The following is a 15,470-nucleotide window of genomic DNA, read 5'->3' on the forward strand; positions in this document are numbered from 1 at the left end:
CACTAGTGAGGGAGTCCATATTTCTTAGTGCTTATAATGTTTTAAAGTGACTGTGTAGCTTGTAAGGAGTAGGGGAAAGAGAAGGAAGCTAATGCTGTACTTGAGCCATCTGCAGATGTCTATGGCCACCAGGCATGGCCAGTGTGATGGAATGAGCACACAGTGCTGGGTGCTTTCTGTTGCTTCTCCAGCTTCCACCTCTAATTTCCTCTGTTCAGCTATGTGCTGAGGGAAGTTGTCCCATTTGGAGTATAACTATGGTTCTCTTGGATCCTGGCTTTTAAAAATTTATTATTATTATTAATTATTTTTGAGTCAGCCATGGGGTACACAGACAAGGTGTTGGCAGGGAAGAAGACAGCCAGGTCCATATCAGGATCAACATTACTGATTTTTCCTTTTGCACCAGGCTCCAATATAGCTCTGTGTGATACTGTTACTGGCCTGCCTTTATTTAAAAGGTGATCTCACTCATTTATGGATAATAAAGAACATTAAAAACTGTTGAACAAAAATAGACAGAGGCAAAGAAGCATCAAACAGACTGTCAAACTACAGCGGGAAGGTAGGGGAGGGTTGGGGGGGCAGTAAGAGATCAACCGAAGGACTTGTATACACGCATATAAGCACAACCAACAGACCAAAGACACTGGGGGCAAGGGGACAAGGGCAAGTGCGGGGAGTAGGGGAGGCCAGGGGAAGGTCAGTGGGAAAAAAAGAGACATATGTACTACTATCTGTAATACATTAAACAATAAAATTTAAAAAAAGGTTAGCATTTTGTTCATGATGAATTTTTGACATTATTTTTTATTTTAAAAAATATTGCATTATAATATTTTATCATGATTACTGAGTGTTTGATGCATCCCCTAAATTTTATGCCCAAGGTGAGTGCCACACTTGCCTCACCCTGGTTTCAACCCCTGGAGGGTATTAAGTAAGCGCCAGGCTTCTTCCTGGCAGTCCTCCAGCAGGGACTAAGTCTATCTATATGTTTGTCTGTCATCAGCAGGCTCTCTCAGCTCTCTCTCTGCTTCCAATGATTCCTCTTTCTCCTCATTTTTCGGGCCTAGGAAGAGTAGCAGCCCCTCAGTCTTGCCAGCTCTTGTGCCTACCCTTGTTAGTTTCCGTAAATATTGCTCAGACTTGCAAATAGTCTATCTATTGTATTTCATTTAATCGCCCACTGTGAGCAGGCCACCTGCTTCCTATCAGGACCTTGGCAGCCAAATAAATATTGAGGCACATTTTATGAACTAATATACATTCTAAAAATATGTGTTTTTGAATAGTTTTATAAGGCTCTTAGTGACAGATATTTATAAGAGAGACACGTTATTTAATTCATTTGTTGGAATTTAGAATATAGAACATAGCTTATCCAGAGAAGATAGGAAAGGAGGGTTGAGGAAGAAGATACTTTATTTTCAGCTAAAGTTAAGAAAGGCTTATCTCTAGGTGTTTGGCACCATTTATGTGCATTTACAATGAAACAAAATTTTAAAGACTCAGATAAAGGTGCTGGATGGTATCACACACAGAAAAACATCTCTTATATCCTTTGTAAAAAAATAAATGTCAAGGTGTGTTGTACCAGGTTCCATGGGACTTGTGCATCTCAGCCCCGGCAACCCTCACCTTCACGCTGACACTTCCTTGGAGTTTGAGCTGCAGTCGGATCATGTCCACCTCTTCCATTGTGCAGAGCTGGTTGAGCTCAGAGACTTTCTTGGACATCTCGTCGATTGCCACTTCAATAGGATTCAGTTCTGTGCTCGACTGGCTTATGACTTGGATTCTCTTCTTCACATAGGGAAACAAGTGGCTGGCTGTGCAGGAGCAACACGAGAGAATGGAAAGGCTGAGGGTGAGTGTAGTCAGGGGTCCCCTGAAGGTACAGACCACCCCATTGCTTTTTTTTGCAAACAGCTCGTTCGTCCTGCTTGTTTTTGTGTATATGAGTTATTGTTTATCCTGTGTGCCATGTGCCCTCCCTCCTCTTAGCTTCTGCCCCAGCTACCTTCGCCTGCCATTGTCTTCCACGCCTCCCTAGGCATGTCCTCGTTCTTAGGGCTGGAGTAAAACCTCGATTTTGAGTCATTCAACACTGAAAAGATTATAGCTTCCACCACAACTTGCAGTTCAACTAGAAACTCCCCTAAGCCACAATAAAGAATGCTTAAATAAATACTGAATGGCCTATGTTATAGTAGCTTTGTTTTAGATTTTTTTATTAGAAAAGTTCTGGAAAAGTTTACTGAAGGAGAATATTCCCCCTAGTTTGGATGTCACTGCTATTTGCCTGCCTGCTGCATAATCCAGGATTGCTCATCTCTCACACAGCTTAGGTATCACTCGTCCAGAATATCTTCGCTCATCTTTCCCCTCAGTCTACCTTAGGAGTCCCTCTCCTGTGCCCCCATTTCATTTCTCACGCTGTGCTCGCCTGAAATTCTTGCTTTACTTGGCTCTTTCGTCTACCAGACTGGGAGCATCTTGAGGGCAAGAGTCGTGTTTTATTTCTTTGAATTGCCAGTAGAGTACCCGACATGTAGTAGGCACTTGCTGAAAGTTTGTTGACTAGCTCACAGAATAGATTTAGACGGTACTGAAAGAGATGGTGACCATCCTTTGCACTCATTTTACAGATGAGGAACCACACTTCCAGAGCGACTTAGGATCTTGCTCCAAAGTACACAATTCTGAGAGCTTCTAATCTTGAATTAACTGAGGGTAGATTCAGGGAGAGAGAAGAGTGGCCTTCCCAAGACACGGACACCATGACCTTTGTGACTAAGCTCTACAGGGAAGGGCTTAGTAAAGTAACTACTGACAATTTCTCTTCTGGGTGACTTCTCAGGGGTGTCCTTCTTGACAGATTGTAAGGAAGGGGAAATCTACTCTTCCAGGCAAACGCCCACGGTGGCAGATTCGGGGCACTTGTCTGCCAGAGTGAAATGTGCTGATTTTAACTTCTCCATCCCTGTGAAGGGCCTGCACGGCCCCTGGGCGGGCTGCACCTACTTGTCAGGATGGTCCTGCGCTTGCACTGCTCCTCCACGCCACCGTGCTTCTTGCCCGACAGCGTGAAGGGTGTCTCAAACACAAAGCGGTTGATGTTGTGATGCATTTCAAAATCCGTCTTCCGGTCCTCTATTTCCTTTTCTTCAAAGAATGGTGTCACATAGGTCACCTGGATATAAGCATATTTGGGGTCCAAATCCTTTGGGTTTACCTATATGAACACATGATGGTGAAAGAAAGAGTGGTGAGCCTAAGGTATTTGGGAAAGAAAGGCAGGAAGCTCTGTGTTCCCTCAACTGGCATCCTGGGGGTTGGGGTGGGGTTGGGAGGGGCTGCCTCTGTCCCCTTGGAGAAAAATGGGCATCATATCACCATAGAAGAGTACCTGCCTGGACTGTGGCCAGGCAGCCAGACTGTGGTGGAGGTAGGATTGGAGCCAGCTGGCCGAGTAGCCGAGGCTCTTCGAAACATAAGCCAGCTTTTCCTGTGCTGCCTTCTGAGACACTCTCCTACCAACCTGTGTTTTGAAGACCTGCCATTCTTGAAACACATTTGCCCCTTTCATGCCACTGTCACTGCATATGCTGGGCTGCTCAATATGCCCTTTGCTTCCAGCAAACACCTCCTCACCCTGCAATTTTCAGCTCACACATCATCTCTTCTGGGAAGCACTGCCCACAAGAGAATTAGCTGGTCAGGGAGCCTTTTTCCTGAGCTTTCCCTGTGTGACTTGCACCATGTCTGCCATGGCTCTTCATTGGACTTTATTTAATTAACTGTTTGCAGACATCATTCTCTTCTCAGCTCCATGTGAACTGGGAGATCTTGGAGAAAGAGTCTTTGTACCCCAGCTCCTAGTTGTGGGGATGGCAGCAGTAGGTGCTTAATAGAGGTTGGCTACAGGAATGAAAGCATATTAGAGGATTCTGAATACTATAACCAGAGGATGTAGGCATTGGCTTTCTGGAGCCACCAGAAGATTAATTAGATACCCACAGGTTAATAAAATGTAACTGGCAAGTCTGCTATTATCATAGAGAATAGATGTCAAAATTGGTATGACCCAGGAAGACCTCCCAGACTGAAGAAATACATTTTTGCTTTTCCTCCAAGTCCTCCATTGAGCCCAATCACTTTAAATCTTTGGTTGTTATACAAGTGCAAATAACCGATGGGAAAAACAGGGAACTTAGAGGTTACTTCAATAAACACATAATGTTTTTGCCAAAAATAATCACCAACCAACTAACCAATAAACAAACAGGCAAACACCCAAAATGATTATTAATTTTCCTCTACCTTGTTGGAATCCTGTATTATCTTCACGTTGTCTGCTCCGAATTTATCTGCATACAGCTTGAGCAGTCTTTGGGAAATCTCCGATAGACCTGTCAGCTTAGGCTCTTTATAAATATACTCTTTACCTTCTTCTTCTTCAAAAAAACCCTATGGAAGATACATAAGAAACCATCAACTTTATTAGAAAACTCCAATTGCACATCACAAGCAAAACAAAAACCGTTTATCCATTCTTTTGGTTGTCATCCAAGCCACTAACTAGCACCCTATAAAGTCAAAATCAGAGAAAAGCCAAGTGAAGAAAACAAAATATCATGCTAGAATCAGTCATTAACGGAAACACTCCCTCACCAGGCCAAAGAACCCCATAGGATATCTTAAAATATTTTCTCTATTTGTAGAAATCAATGGTAATATCTGCTGCAAATATTTTGGGGGAAGGATGCCCTCATGTGGCAGCCTGGGGTAGAACACACAGTCTGGAATAATTGGCATTTTTTCAAAGAGCAGTGTCATTTTTAACAGTCTTCTCGAAGTCTTCGAAGCTAGCACAGGAAACCCTGAGGGGCACGTAAAGGTATCTACGTGGGTGGATATGCACCCAAATCATCTTAAAGAGCTGCAGCACTCGTATTGTAATCACAGAAATTGCATGTGGCAGGTTCCCAAGTACTGTTATTTAAAAAAATAACTTTCCATTAAGTCTGGGGCCTGATGCAACTTGGCTATATGCAATTTCATCATTCAGTTTGCTTTCCTAGTAGATCTTCATATTTTTTTTTCAAAGCTAGACCCATTTAGAATAGAAAATAGTAAAGCAACCAATTGTGCCATCATTTTTATGTCGTAGGAGCAAGTAGGTCTTAGCCTCTATTAATTTATCTGTCTGGTTGGAAACAGGGGGAGAGAATATTCCATTATCTTTGATAACTAAGTGAGGTAATCGTTATAATTCCTTCTCTTTGAAAAGACACAGGGCATTTTTCCTGTGGGACACGTGGCCTCTGACTATTGGGTTAAGTCTGGAGTTAAGATTCCAAGTGTGTCTGTTGCTTCTGACTCAGAATTTACCTCAAGGCTATGGCTGTTGAGAGCCAGCTGAAGACAATGGAGGTCACAAAGAATCTTAGCTGTATTTTTAAAAAACTGTTATGTTTGACTATTTAAAAAGACTCCTTATATATAAAAGACATGGATGAAATGTTCCCATGTTGGACTTTTCACAGCCAAAGTGAGGTGAGAATAATAATTAAACTCACATCTGTATGGCGCCTTTGTACTTGAAGGCACTTTTACCCATGTACACTTGACCATCATGAACAGGGTACTTTGCATGATAAGAGGGACACAACTGTATATTTGTAGAAGCCAAGGAACAAGGCACATTTGCCAGCACAGATCTTGTCAAGCACGAAATTGTCTGTTTCCTTGTGCACTTCCCGAAATGACTTTGGGCTTTTCAAAGTCAGGAAAGTGTCTTGTTCAACATGGTATGTGTAGTGTTTAGCACGGTGCCTGGTCTTTAGAGGGACGTCATTCTACATTTGTTAAATTAATAAACTGAAGAATAAAACAGTTCTGGTGGGCATACATCCTAAAAAGGTATGTGTGCACCAGGTAAAAATAGAAAAGATTGTATTGCTTTAAAGAACAGTTTTTAATTGAACAATTTCTTTAAGAAATGTTCAAGATGAAACACAGATGATTATGAGTAACTTGACCCTCAACTGCCAAAAAAAAAAAAAGTGATGCATGATTGTTGAAAGCATGAAAAGTAGCTCCCTGTTGTTCCTCTAGACTTTGTAGGAATGGTGAGGTCTGGCCCCATTCCCACATGACTTCCAGCTGCTGTTTTTCTGTCTTTGTGGAGTTTTGTTTTATTCAAGGTCAGAAGTAGTGGCTAACATTGACAGACTGACACATCACAGAAGTAAGACTTCTGAGGCCATCAACCAGAATCCCCCCAGGGCAATAGCTAAAGCAACATTTACAACTTCCATTCCAGTGAGAAAAAACATTTCCAAGTCCCAGGAAAATATTTTCTCACCACACTGTGAAAACCAGCACAAAGAGACATTTTCACTGTGAATTCTTGCCCCTCACAACTTTCTGAATTTAGAATTAGAAGGAGTGTGGGAAGCAAGATTTTATTGTCATTACTATGACCTCTGTCTTTTTGGTCATGACCTGTGACTTTCTCTCATCCCTACCCCTTGGTCTGGAGGATGGGAAATAGACCCAGAAATCTATGGAGAGGTCCTAAAGACAGTGCCCGGGACATACAGGCCCGTGGTGAATGTCACCTATCATGAGGAGAATGAGGAGGATGTCAATAAAAAAAGTTTGTGTCAGCAAAGCAATTTGAGTTCTGATTCATATGCAGGGAAATAGCTTGACTGAGTTTTGAGAACTTAAAATACATACCTTCAGCTTCTCTTACATAGAAACTATACTTTCCTTATTAGAAAAGTCTACTGATGCTCATTTCAATATTCTGGTTATGGGATTGATCAGAAAGAAATGGTGATTAAAATCTATCTATCTATCTATCTATCTACCTACCTACCTTCTTAGCATGGAGATATAAACCTCTTGACACTATTTTATAAAATCACTAAAATGGAGCTAGAGTAACAGAATAAAGTATTTCATCTGCTGTTTGCCAGGGTTGTAAGAGCGTTTGCAGTCAGAGAAATAGCAGTTCTGAAAATGTTGGCAATGCGTGCTTACCTTTTACCCAAGGAAACCATCAAAGCCAAACCCACTGAACGTTAAAGGTAGGACACTACCTTAAAGAAGGCTTCAATTTCAGCTCTGTCTATGAAATAAATGATTTATAAACAGGGACAAAAGGTGATGAGGACCCAGGGACAGTTTTTCTTTTGTGTTAGCCACAAGGTCATGAGTGCACTGCGTTTCAAGGCAACAGGAAATGTGACCTCTCTATTTCTCTTGCTAGTTTCATGTTTTAAAATGTCATTTTACAATGCAATAAAAACCCTAGTCTGTCTTATTCTCAGGAAACAGCACACATTCTACTTAAACAAGGACTTTGAGTCAGTAGAGTTTACTTGCATGGATTATGAAACTCTAATAGATTATGATAAAAATGTGCTTTAATAAACTGACACCTAAAATTATTGACCCCTTTGATATTTTTGCAGGTATTTCAGAATCACTATTGGGATGTCAGATATAAATGCTCCCGATGTTACATTCGATTGATTCCAAGGTCGTAAAGGAATGCACTGAAAGAGGAATCAGTGAGTAAAAGATGGGTCAGAAAATATTAATAATGGGCTAAATGCTAAGAGAAGAAAAAACTACAAGAATGCCGAGAGATGGTTCCATATAAATATGAACTCAGTTACACCTATATGTTGTCTATATCAGTGACTTTCATATGGGTGGGGAGCCAGAAGGTTGTATCACATCCCCAACTATACATGCACCATACCTCTTCGCCCAATCCCTTTTCTATCAAGATTCTGAGATGCATCTACAGCCACATAAGCATGGTTGAGAATCAAGGAATCTACATCCTTTGGTGAATGGAATAAAATTCCCCAGGCCTTTCACTTAACTCATTCCAGAGTTAAGGGCATCTGCTGTTTTAAGTTATGCAATAGGCAATTGCTTGCTTGCTTTCATGCTAAATATTAGAGCCTAAGATTTCATTGATGACAGCTGATGTTTGATCACTACTGCTGCTCATTATTCTTTAAATGAATATTTCAAGGACACCCTGGAGCTGCTTTCTATAGGCTGTTCTATATAAAATTTCCATAGGCATTGATATCAGATGTTGTATCAGAAAATTCATGTTATGCAAGACTTATGTTTTTAAAGTTTCTACTTGTTTTGTCATGTCTGGCTTATTGCAGACATCATATTAACTAATCCAGCCAGTACTGTAAAATGCAAGCATCATTCCAGCTGGGACCCTAAAAGATTTACCCAAAGGCCTTTGTGGAGGCAATGGGTCTACTGCATATGCTATTTGCATAATTTTTGAAACATGATTACAAGACATGTCTATCTGGATATTAAAAGGTGAATTTTACACAGACACAAAGTACCATCATAAAAAAGGAATTATTGTTGACCATGGGGATTATGCTAATCAAGTAGTCAGGACTTTATCTTAGATCTTCGGAACCTTCATTCTGCACACGTTTGGGGCACTGTCCAAGCCTATTTAGTATTTCCTTATCATCAAATATGAAGTGAAGTGCACTGTCCGCTCCTGTCCAATGAATTAGTTCCCATCTCCATTTGGGTTCTTGGGGCAGGCATCTGAACATCATTTGAACAATGATGACCAAGGCTCTACATTGTTGCTTATCAGGACGACCTCCATTAGTCTCCCTTGGTCAGGAGTGGCTGGGGTTTGAACTTATAGAGGATCCACTTAGGCGCGTACTCAGTTCTGCAGATTCACAGACCATTTTGCCCTTTAATAAAATCTCAAATTGGAATTTTAAACAAAAGATAATTGAGAAGACTGGCAACATTAAAAAGAAAAAGCCAGCTGCACAATCAGCACACTTTATAGAGGAATCTGCAAAAAGAACAAAGTTAAGTCATTTGAAAATAGCTCTCCCCAATCCTTCCCCATTGCCCCCTCAGTCTATTTAGTATAGGGATTTTCAAGTATTCTTTTAGTAGGTGAGTTAAGGACCCATGACCCCAAATTTATAAGTGAAGGTGGAAAATACTGATGTGGTATGGATGTGGGAAGGAACTTAAAGAATTACAAAAAAGTATGTACCAGGCAAGCACAGTTGAATGTGGCCAACATGTGGATATTGCAAGAAATTGTCTTTCTACTTTAATCAATAATAATTATGTTGAACCACATGAAGTTGCCATCTTTTCCCCAGGAAAGTATGGTTGAATATGGACAATTTCATATGGTTCAAAAGGATGCAAAGAAAATTCTATGTCACAGAGCTCTAGGTACTGGCATGTTATTTCTGTCTCTGCTTGTCCTCCACATTTCTTACATTGCTTCTTTCCGCATCTCAGGAGACTTAACCTGACCTCCTGGGTAAAGATTTAGTCTATTGTTCATCTTCTGTGTTGGGAATTAATACTATTACCTTTGAGAATACTCAGAGCCAGCACAATAGAGAACCCTGTTACTCCACAATACTCATTTGGAAAATGGCAGGCTCTTTTAGGAACCTGGGAAGGTGCCCATCAATGGCCACCACTCCAAGTTTTGAAATTCTGAGCACCCCCATGCTCTTCTTCATCAGCCAGAACACAGTGGCCTGAAGTGAGCAGGCAATACCCAATACTGAGTCTACTATCCATATGTGGTTCCCATATTTATCTATGTGACTGTGTGTGCATGTATGCAGGTTTTCAGACTACACCTACCGTAGTGCAGAAGATATTACATATGAGAAATAAAGGATACATTTTTGTAATTCAGATAACTGGAGTAAACAAAGTTTAGTTCAAGGAAGCAGGATGACTCCCAAATGAATGGAAGCAGGATTATCTCACCTTTGTACCAAATGTTGATTGGCACAAAAAAGTTAAGGTTCAGTAAAACCATATAGAAGGAAGTGTGAGAATTTTTAGAGCATGCAAATGGAGTGAGAAAGAGAGAACTTACCACAGCCTGGAACAGTCAATACCAAAAGAAGAAAAGAGTAAACATCTGCATTAAAATCTGGTTGGAAAGCAGCCTAATTCATTTCTACCTGTTCAGTAGCCAGTATGTTAGGCATTGGTTGGAGAAACTACCAGGTAGGCAATCTGGTTTTCATGATCAGAATATCAATGGCAGTTATTAAAAAGATCCTTTGAAGGACTGTAGACTCAAATGCAGGCTGGCTGGTGTGCATCTGTGTGTCCCTGCTGTGCTGCCATTCATTCCCTGGAGACTCTCCCCTACAGGCCCTCAACTCCCACATCCCCTTCCTGATGCAGTTTTCTGCCATTTTTCTTGCTAATGTTTCAGCAAGGTCAAAAATGTTTATTTTTTGTTTCTTGTTCACTTTCAAGAAATCCCTTCCATTTTTCTCTCTTCCTCTTCTGCAGATCCCCACATTTCTCTGTCCCCAACATATTCTATCACTTCAGAGAGTTCAGAATCTTTCCAGGGACCCCCCAAATATATAAATTTAGCTTCTTTCGGTAGACCATCTCCCCACATCTGTTCCTCATACTACTAGCTTTCTCTGATGCTGCCACGCTGTGGGAAAACCTGAGCTGGATCAATTTCTTTTAATTTTTAAAAATTTTTATTGATTTCAGAGAGAAAGAGAGAGAGAGAGAGAGAGAGAGAGAGAGAAAGAGAGAAACATCAATGATGCAAGAGAATCATTGATTGGCTGCCTCCTGCATGCCCCCTACTGGGGATCGAGCCCGCAACCCAGGCATGTGCCCTTGACCAGAATCAAACCTGGGACCCTTCAGTTGCAGGCTAATGCTCTATCCACTGATCCAAACCAGATAGAGCTGGATCAATTTCTTTATGGTAAGTGCTTACTCAGTGACATTTTCCTTTCCCGGTAGAGAGCAGCTATCTTGACTAATTCAGAAATTAGTTTTCAAGCTGTCTTTGGTGACTAGAGGAAAATATCTATTTTTTCTAGAGATTTCAATGAGAAATGATCTAGAATGACCATGCTGCATGTGACTCCTTAGGCAATTCTGAGGAGAATAAGAGCTATGTACAATAGTGCCTTACATGGTGGGAGAGAAAAAAAAAGAAACAAGGGAACCGAGAGTCATTCCACCTGTGAACAAACAAGAATGGAATGTTTATCCACAGTCATAGTCTGAAGTATGACTGCTGAAATATAAGTGTGTATAAACCTCCCTGAAAAGAATAGGATGGTTCCTGGGTCTATCCCACTTAAAGCACCAGTCAGAGATATTCAGAATTAATATGTAATACATTCACTTTATTTTCAGGCAAATGCTATGGCTAGCTAACATTTTCCTTCTTGTTCATTGTGTATGTAGTCAACTGAGAAAGGAAACTTAAAAATTACATTGACCTGTAATACAGGAAATAATAGTGTTCTGCATAAAAGCAGTGATAGTTTGAAAGTAGGGGAAAAGAAAATGCATGATTATAAAGTCTAAAGTTCATGGCTTTGATATGGTGGAGCTCTTAGAAATTATTTATTTTTTAGAAAGCTATGAATTTCATTTCTTAAAACATGTTGAATTTAATTTGACTTAGAGGCAAACCTATAATTAGATATTTTGGGGTGAAATGGGAAGAAGACAGAAAAATAAATGCCTTTCTTCTCCAAGAAGTTAGAAATCACTGTTTTAGCTCAATCTGTAATTAAGAGCCAGGGAGTTCTCCCCAGTACCTTCCTATGGACAAACTCAGAGAAACAAACATATCTAGACACATCCACACCCACACCCCTTCAATCCTTTGATGCATGGAGTTAGATGTCTCATAAAGAATGAAAGGACAGCATTCAACTTCTCAACAGAATTCACAGGTCATGCTGCCTCTAGGGAACTTACCTGCCCATAAAACGCCACGCGGTAGTACCGACCAAACAGTCGCTTCTCTGAATTCACCACCTCCGCAACTTTCAGATAGGACCGGTGAATGTCGTAGTAAAGATCCGATAATTTCTGAAACCATAAATCAAAGGGTCTCAAGCGATGGTGCCCACATAAACAATAGGGAGTTTCTGCTATTGAAAATAATAAGCAATTGACCCATTGAAAGTAGGATGTTGTCACTAATGTCTAGGTTTTGAAAACATACTTTGAAGTCTCTCTGCTTCTCAAAGACAGCAATGATGGGCTTGTTGACATCAGCGATGAGTTCATATCTCTCAGACTTCCAGAGAAACTCCACACACATGTATAGCTGCTCCACCAGGACATGCTGTAGTTCCTCAAACCAAAGCAAGACCTTTCATGAGTTCCACTGTAGCTTATCACTGAAACTTAATTTCAAAACCGCTGCTGTCAATTTTTTCATGGTGGGATCTCTGTGTTCCCTATTTTTGTTATTAGCATTTACATCTAGCCAGCAAGGGATGGTGATGTCATCTGGATTATGCCCTTTCCCTCACTCGCATCCCCTGATCAATTCCTTAATCTTGCCAATGTAAATCTAAGAAATGCCTTCAGATTTGCCTAGTCCGTTCCATCCTCACTGTCCACAACTTCCATTGAACCCCTGCTCACTCTGAGACCCCTGCAGAGTCTTCTAGATAATCTGTCTTCCCACTCCAATTTGTCCTCTGTGATGCTCTTCAGTCATTCTTCTTTCTAAAACATAAATATAATCCTGAGATCTTCACTGCCCCGAACCTTGGTGGGACCGCCCCCTCTATGAACTGCTGTCCCAACTCTCTATCACGGCATTCAAAGAGCTCCAAAGTCCAGCACCAGCCTCCGCCGCAGAGCCCCTCTCTCAGCGCCCCGATGTTGACTTTGCATGTTGGCTATATCAGACCATACCACACCATTTTTAGGACACATTCTCACCTTCCCACTTTTGCCTGTTTTGTTTGTTGCCACACCTATCAGAATGTTATTTTTCATTGACATCTTCAAGTCCTATTAAATGTCAAGACCCCAGTGCCAAAGTCTAGAGAACTTTTATTTATGTCCCATCTATCTCTATCCCAACCACATTCACATAAAAAAAGTTCCCTTTTAATTATGGCCACATATGATGCCTAGAGTTATAGTTAATGGGTCTCAGACTGGATACTACCCACCTGAAGGAAGTTTGTCTTTCTCAAGGTTCTAAACTCTTTGAGAGCAGGAATTATGCCTGATTTATCTGTCTCCCACCTTTAATTCAATGCTTTACATATATTAGTGGTTTAATGAATGTTCAACTGAATCCAATTATATATTCTCTAAAGCAGGGTAATATTATTGGAATGTTTCTAACAATGTCTTTTAAGAAAATATTTTTAAATATTATTTGAAACAGTTAATACAAATATCTAGTTGTATTCACTGTTTACTTGCAATATACATTAAATTTAGGTAGAACTACATGTAAAATTTCATTAGATCCATCCCACAATTTGCTTTCTGTATTCTTACTTTCAATCTATGTAATAGGATTTTAAAAAATTAACTTGTGTAATATTTTACTTACTTGATGAGGGGAGCTCTAGTTTCCTCACCAGAATTGTTTCTAGGTTATTTCCAGTAGAAAGACTTTTTATTAGTGAAAATAAAACAACCCATGGTTTGCATACCAGAAGGTTTTCTGCAGAAATTAGTGAGCCCCTCTCTTTAAATATTTTTGCAAATAAACTTTCTAATGTATTTTTAAAAAGTTATGACCAGCTCACAAAAATTTCAGCATCCCTTACCACATTTACCAAAGGACCAGAGATTTCGTATCTTATAGATGAGCTGATCATATATATTTGGGTCCATTTTAGAGAAGTAAAGTTTAATTTAAATTTTCATTGAAAATGATGCTTTCTCAATGAAGTCTGATATTGATTAATCTCAGCTTAATTTTAGCCTACATTTCATTTTGCCTCAGTCATATTATTGAGTAACTTTATTTGATTTCTGAATAAGACTTTCTCCCCGCTATTTAGCTTTATATTACAATTCAATGCATCTTTTTTTCTCATTTACTGTACATTGGATTACTTTGGTCTAACCTCATTGTATGGCGTGTCTTGCATTCCCGAATCTTCTTTCATTGCTCCTTCTTCTTTAATATTTGGGGTAATGCTCAGAAAAGCTGGCCAGCCCATAGAGAACATGCCTGGAGAGGACCAAGAGAAATGTAACATTATTTGAGTCAAGTATTGCTTGGATTAGACAATGCCTTGCTTCATGATGTTCCAAGTGGTAGTGTAAAGCTCACAGTCAGCGAGATGGTTGGCCATGACTATTGGTAAATACTCCCTGCCAGGCAACCAATGCCAGCCTTTTGTAATTCTGTATTATTTGCAGGTGATACCTTTTCTATAAGAAGCTGGCATGGGATTATGGACCGAAAACAAGATTTGTAGATTGATGTAGTTCCAATGTTCTAGTTTAGTTAACCTCTTTGAGCTGATTTCTCCTATTTGTTATACTGGAGACATTGATATCCATCTCAACAAATGGGTGAAAAGATTAATATTTGAGAAAACACCTGTGATGGTCAGCACATTAGGATGGCAATGCTCAATACTCACTAACTTTTACTCTTTGGCATTATCTAGAAACCTCCTTAAACTTTTTGTTAGCATTTTGCCACCAAGATTATAAAAAGGTCACGCTCTGCAGATATATATGGAAAGAGTTGATAATGGGTCATGTTCCTAGAGGAGGGATCAGATCTGAATGGTGGGGAATAGAGTGGTTAGGAGCACAGCCTGGGGTGACAGACCAGTCTTGATCTCTGGCCACCACAAACTAACCATGAGCTCTGAGGCAGGTTGCTTTACTGCTCTTGATTTTCTCATTTGTAAATGGGAGGTAATAACAGCACCCAATTATAGACTTGTCATTGGTAACTAATTCAGGTATTGTCAGTATGGAGCCTAGCGCTGTGCCTCACATGGAGCACATACTTTGTAAGTTACAGCTGATGCTCCTGTGGGTGTTTTCATTTTAATAATCAGTTCATTGGCTATGTAACTAAATTATCAACCCAGGACCTGTTAAAATTATAATTATAATAATTACTGCAACCGAATCCTTGAATTAAAATTACATGCTCCTACTTCTCTATAATATTCCTTCCATAATTAAACATGCATTAAAATACATGAGAACTGATGGTAGCAGGAAATGTCATGACATACTTCTCACAGGAAGCTGATCATTATTACAGCTCTATTTCCTGGAGTCACCTATATTTACTTATATTCTTATTATTCACACATTGTATGAGAGATAGTCTACCTCTTTGACTTAGAAACATTGTAACAAAAAGTATATTGAGGATTTCAAATATATATATTTGATTGAGGATTTCAAATATATATATACTAGAGGCCCGATGCATGAAATTCGTGCAAGGGGCTCGGCCCCCACCCTCATGGCGGCTGCCTCTATCTCGACCCCCACCCACCGAGGCTTTGTCTGGAAGGTCATCTGGAAGGACATCTGGTCTAATTAGCATATTATGCTTTTATTATTATAGATGCTACTGCCTCATAAATAACTACCTT

The 15,470-nt window shown here is 40.0% G+C and overlaps 1 protein-coding gene across 14 annotated transcripts in view; it reads right to left on the reverse strand.

The window, feature by feature from the left end:
* DOCK10 (dedicator of cytokinesis 10) overlaps window positions 1–15,470 on the reverse strand; it is a 206,979-nt gene that overhangs the window by 6,219 nt on the left and 185,290 nt on the right. For 7 of the 14 annotated variants that reach the window (XM_070422252.1, XM_070422258.1, XM_070422248.1 and 4 more), the window contains 6 exons: window positions 13,965–14,071; window positions 12,083–12,214; window positions 11,833–11,946; window positions 4,327–4,473; window positions 3,028–3,238; window positions 1,642–1,832 (listed from right to left, as the gene is read on the reverse strand). In XM_070422252.1, coding sequence (XP_070278353.1) covers window positions 1,642–1,832; window positions 3,028–3,238; window positions 4,327–4,473; window positions 11,833–11,946; window positions 12,083–12,214; window positions 13,965–14,071 — 902 coding nt within the window. The remainder of the gene's footprint in view (window positions 1–1,641; window positions 1,833–3,027; window positions 3,239–4,326; window positions 4,474–11,832; window positions 11,947–12,082; window positions 12,215–13,964; window positions 14,072–15,470) is intronic. The other 7 variants (XM_070422259.1, XM_070422254.1, XM_070422249.1 and 4 more) reach the window with 2 other exon arrangements.

This window comes from Myotis yumanensis, unplaced genomic scaffold, assembly GCF_028538775.1.
Source record: "Myotis yumanensis isolate MYYU_CA2020_CCGP unplaced genomic scaffold, mMyoYum1.0.hap1 SCAF_8, whole genome shotgun sequence".
In the NCBI taxonomy this organism is placed as follows: domain Eukaryota; kingdom Metazoa; phylum Chordata; class Mammalia; order Chiroptera; family Vespertilionidae; genus Myotis; species Myotis yumanensis.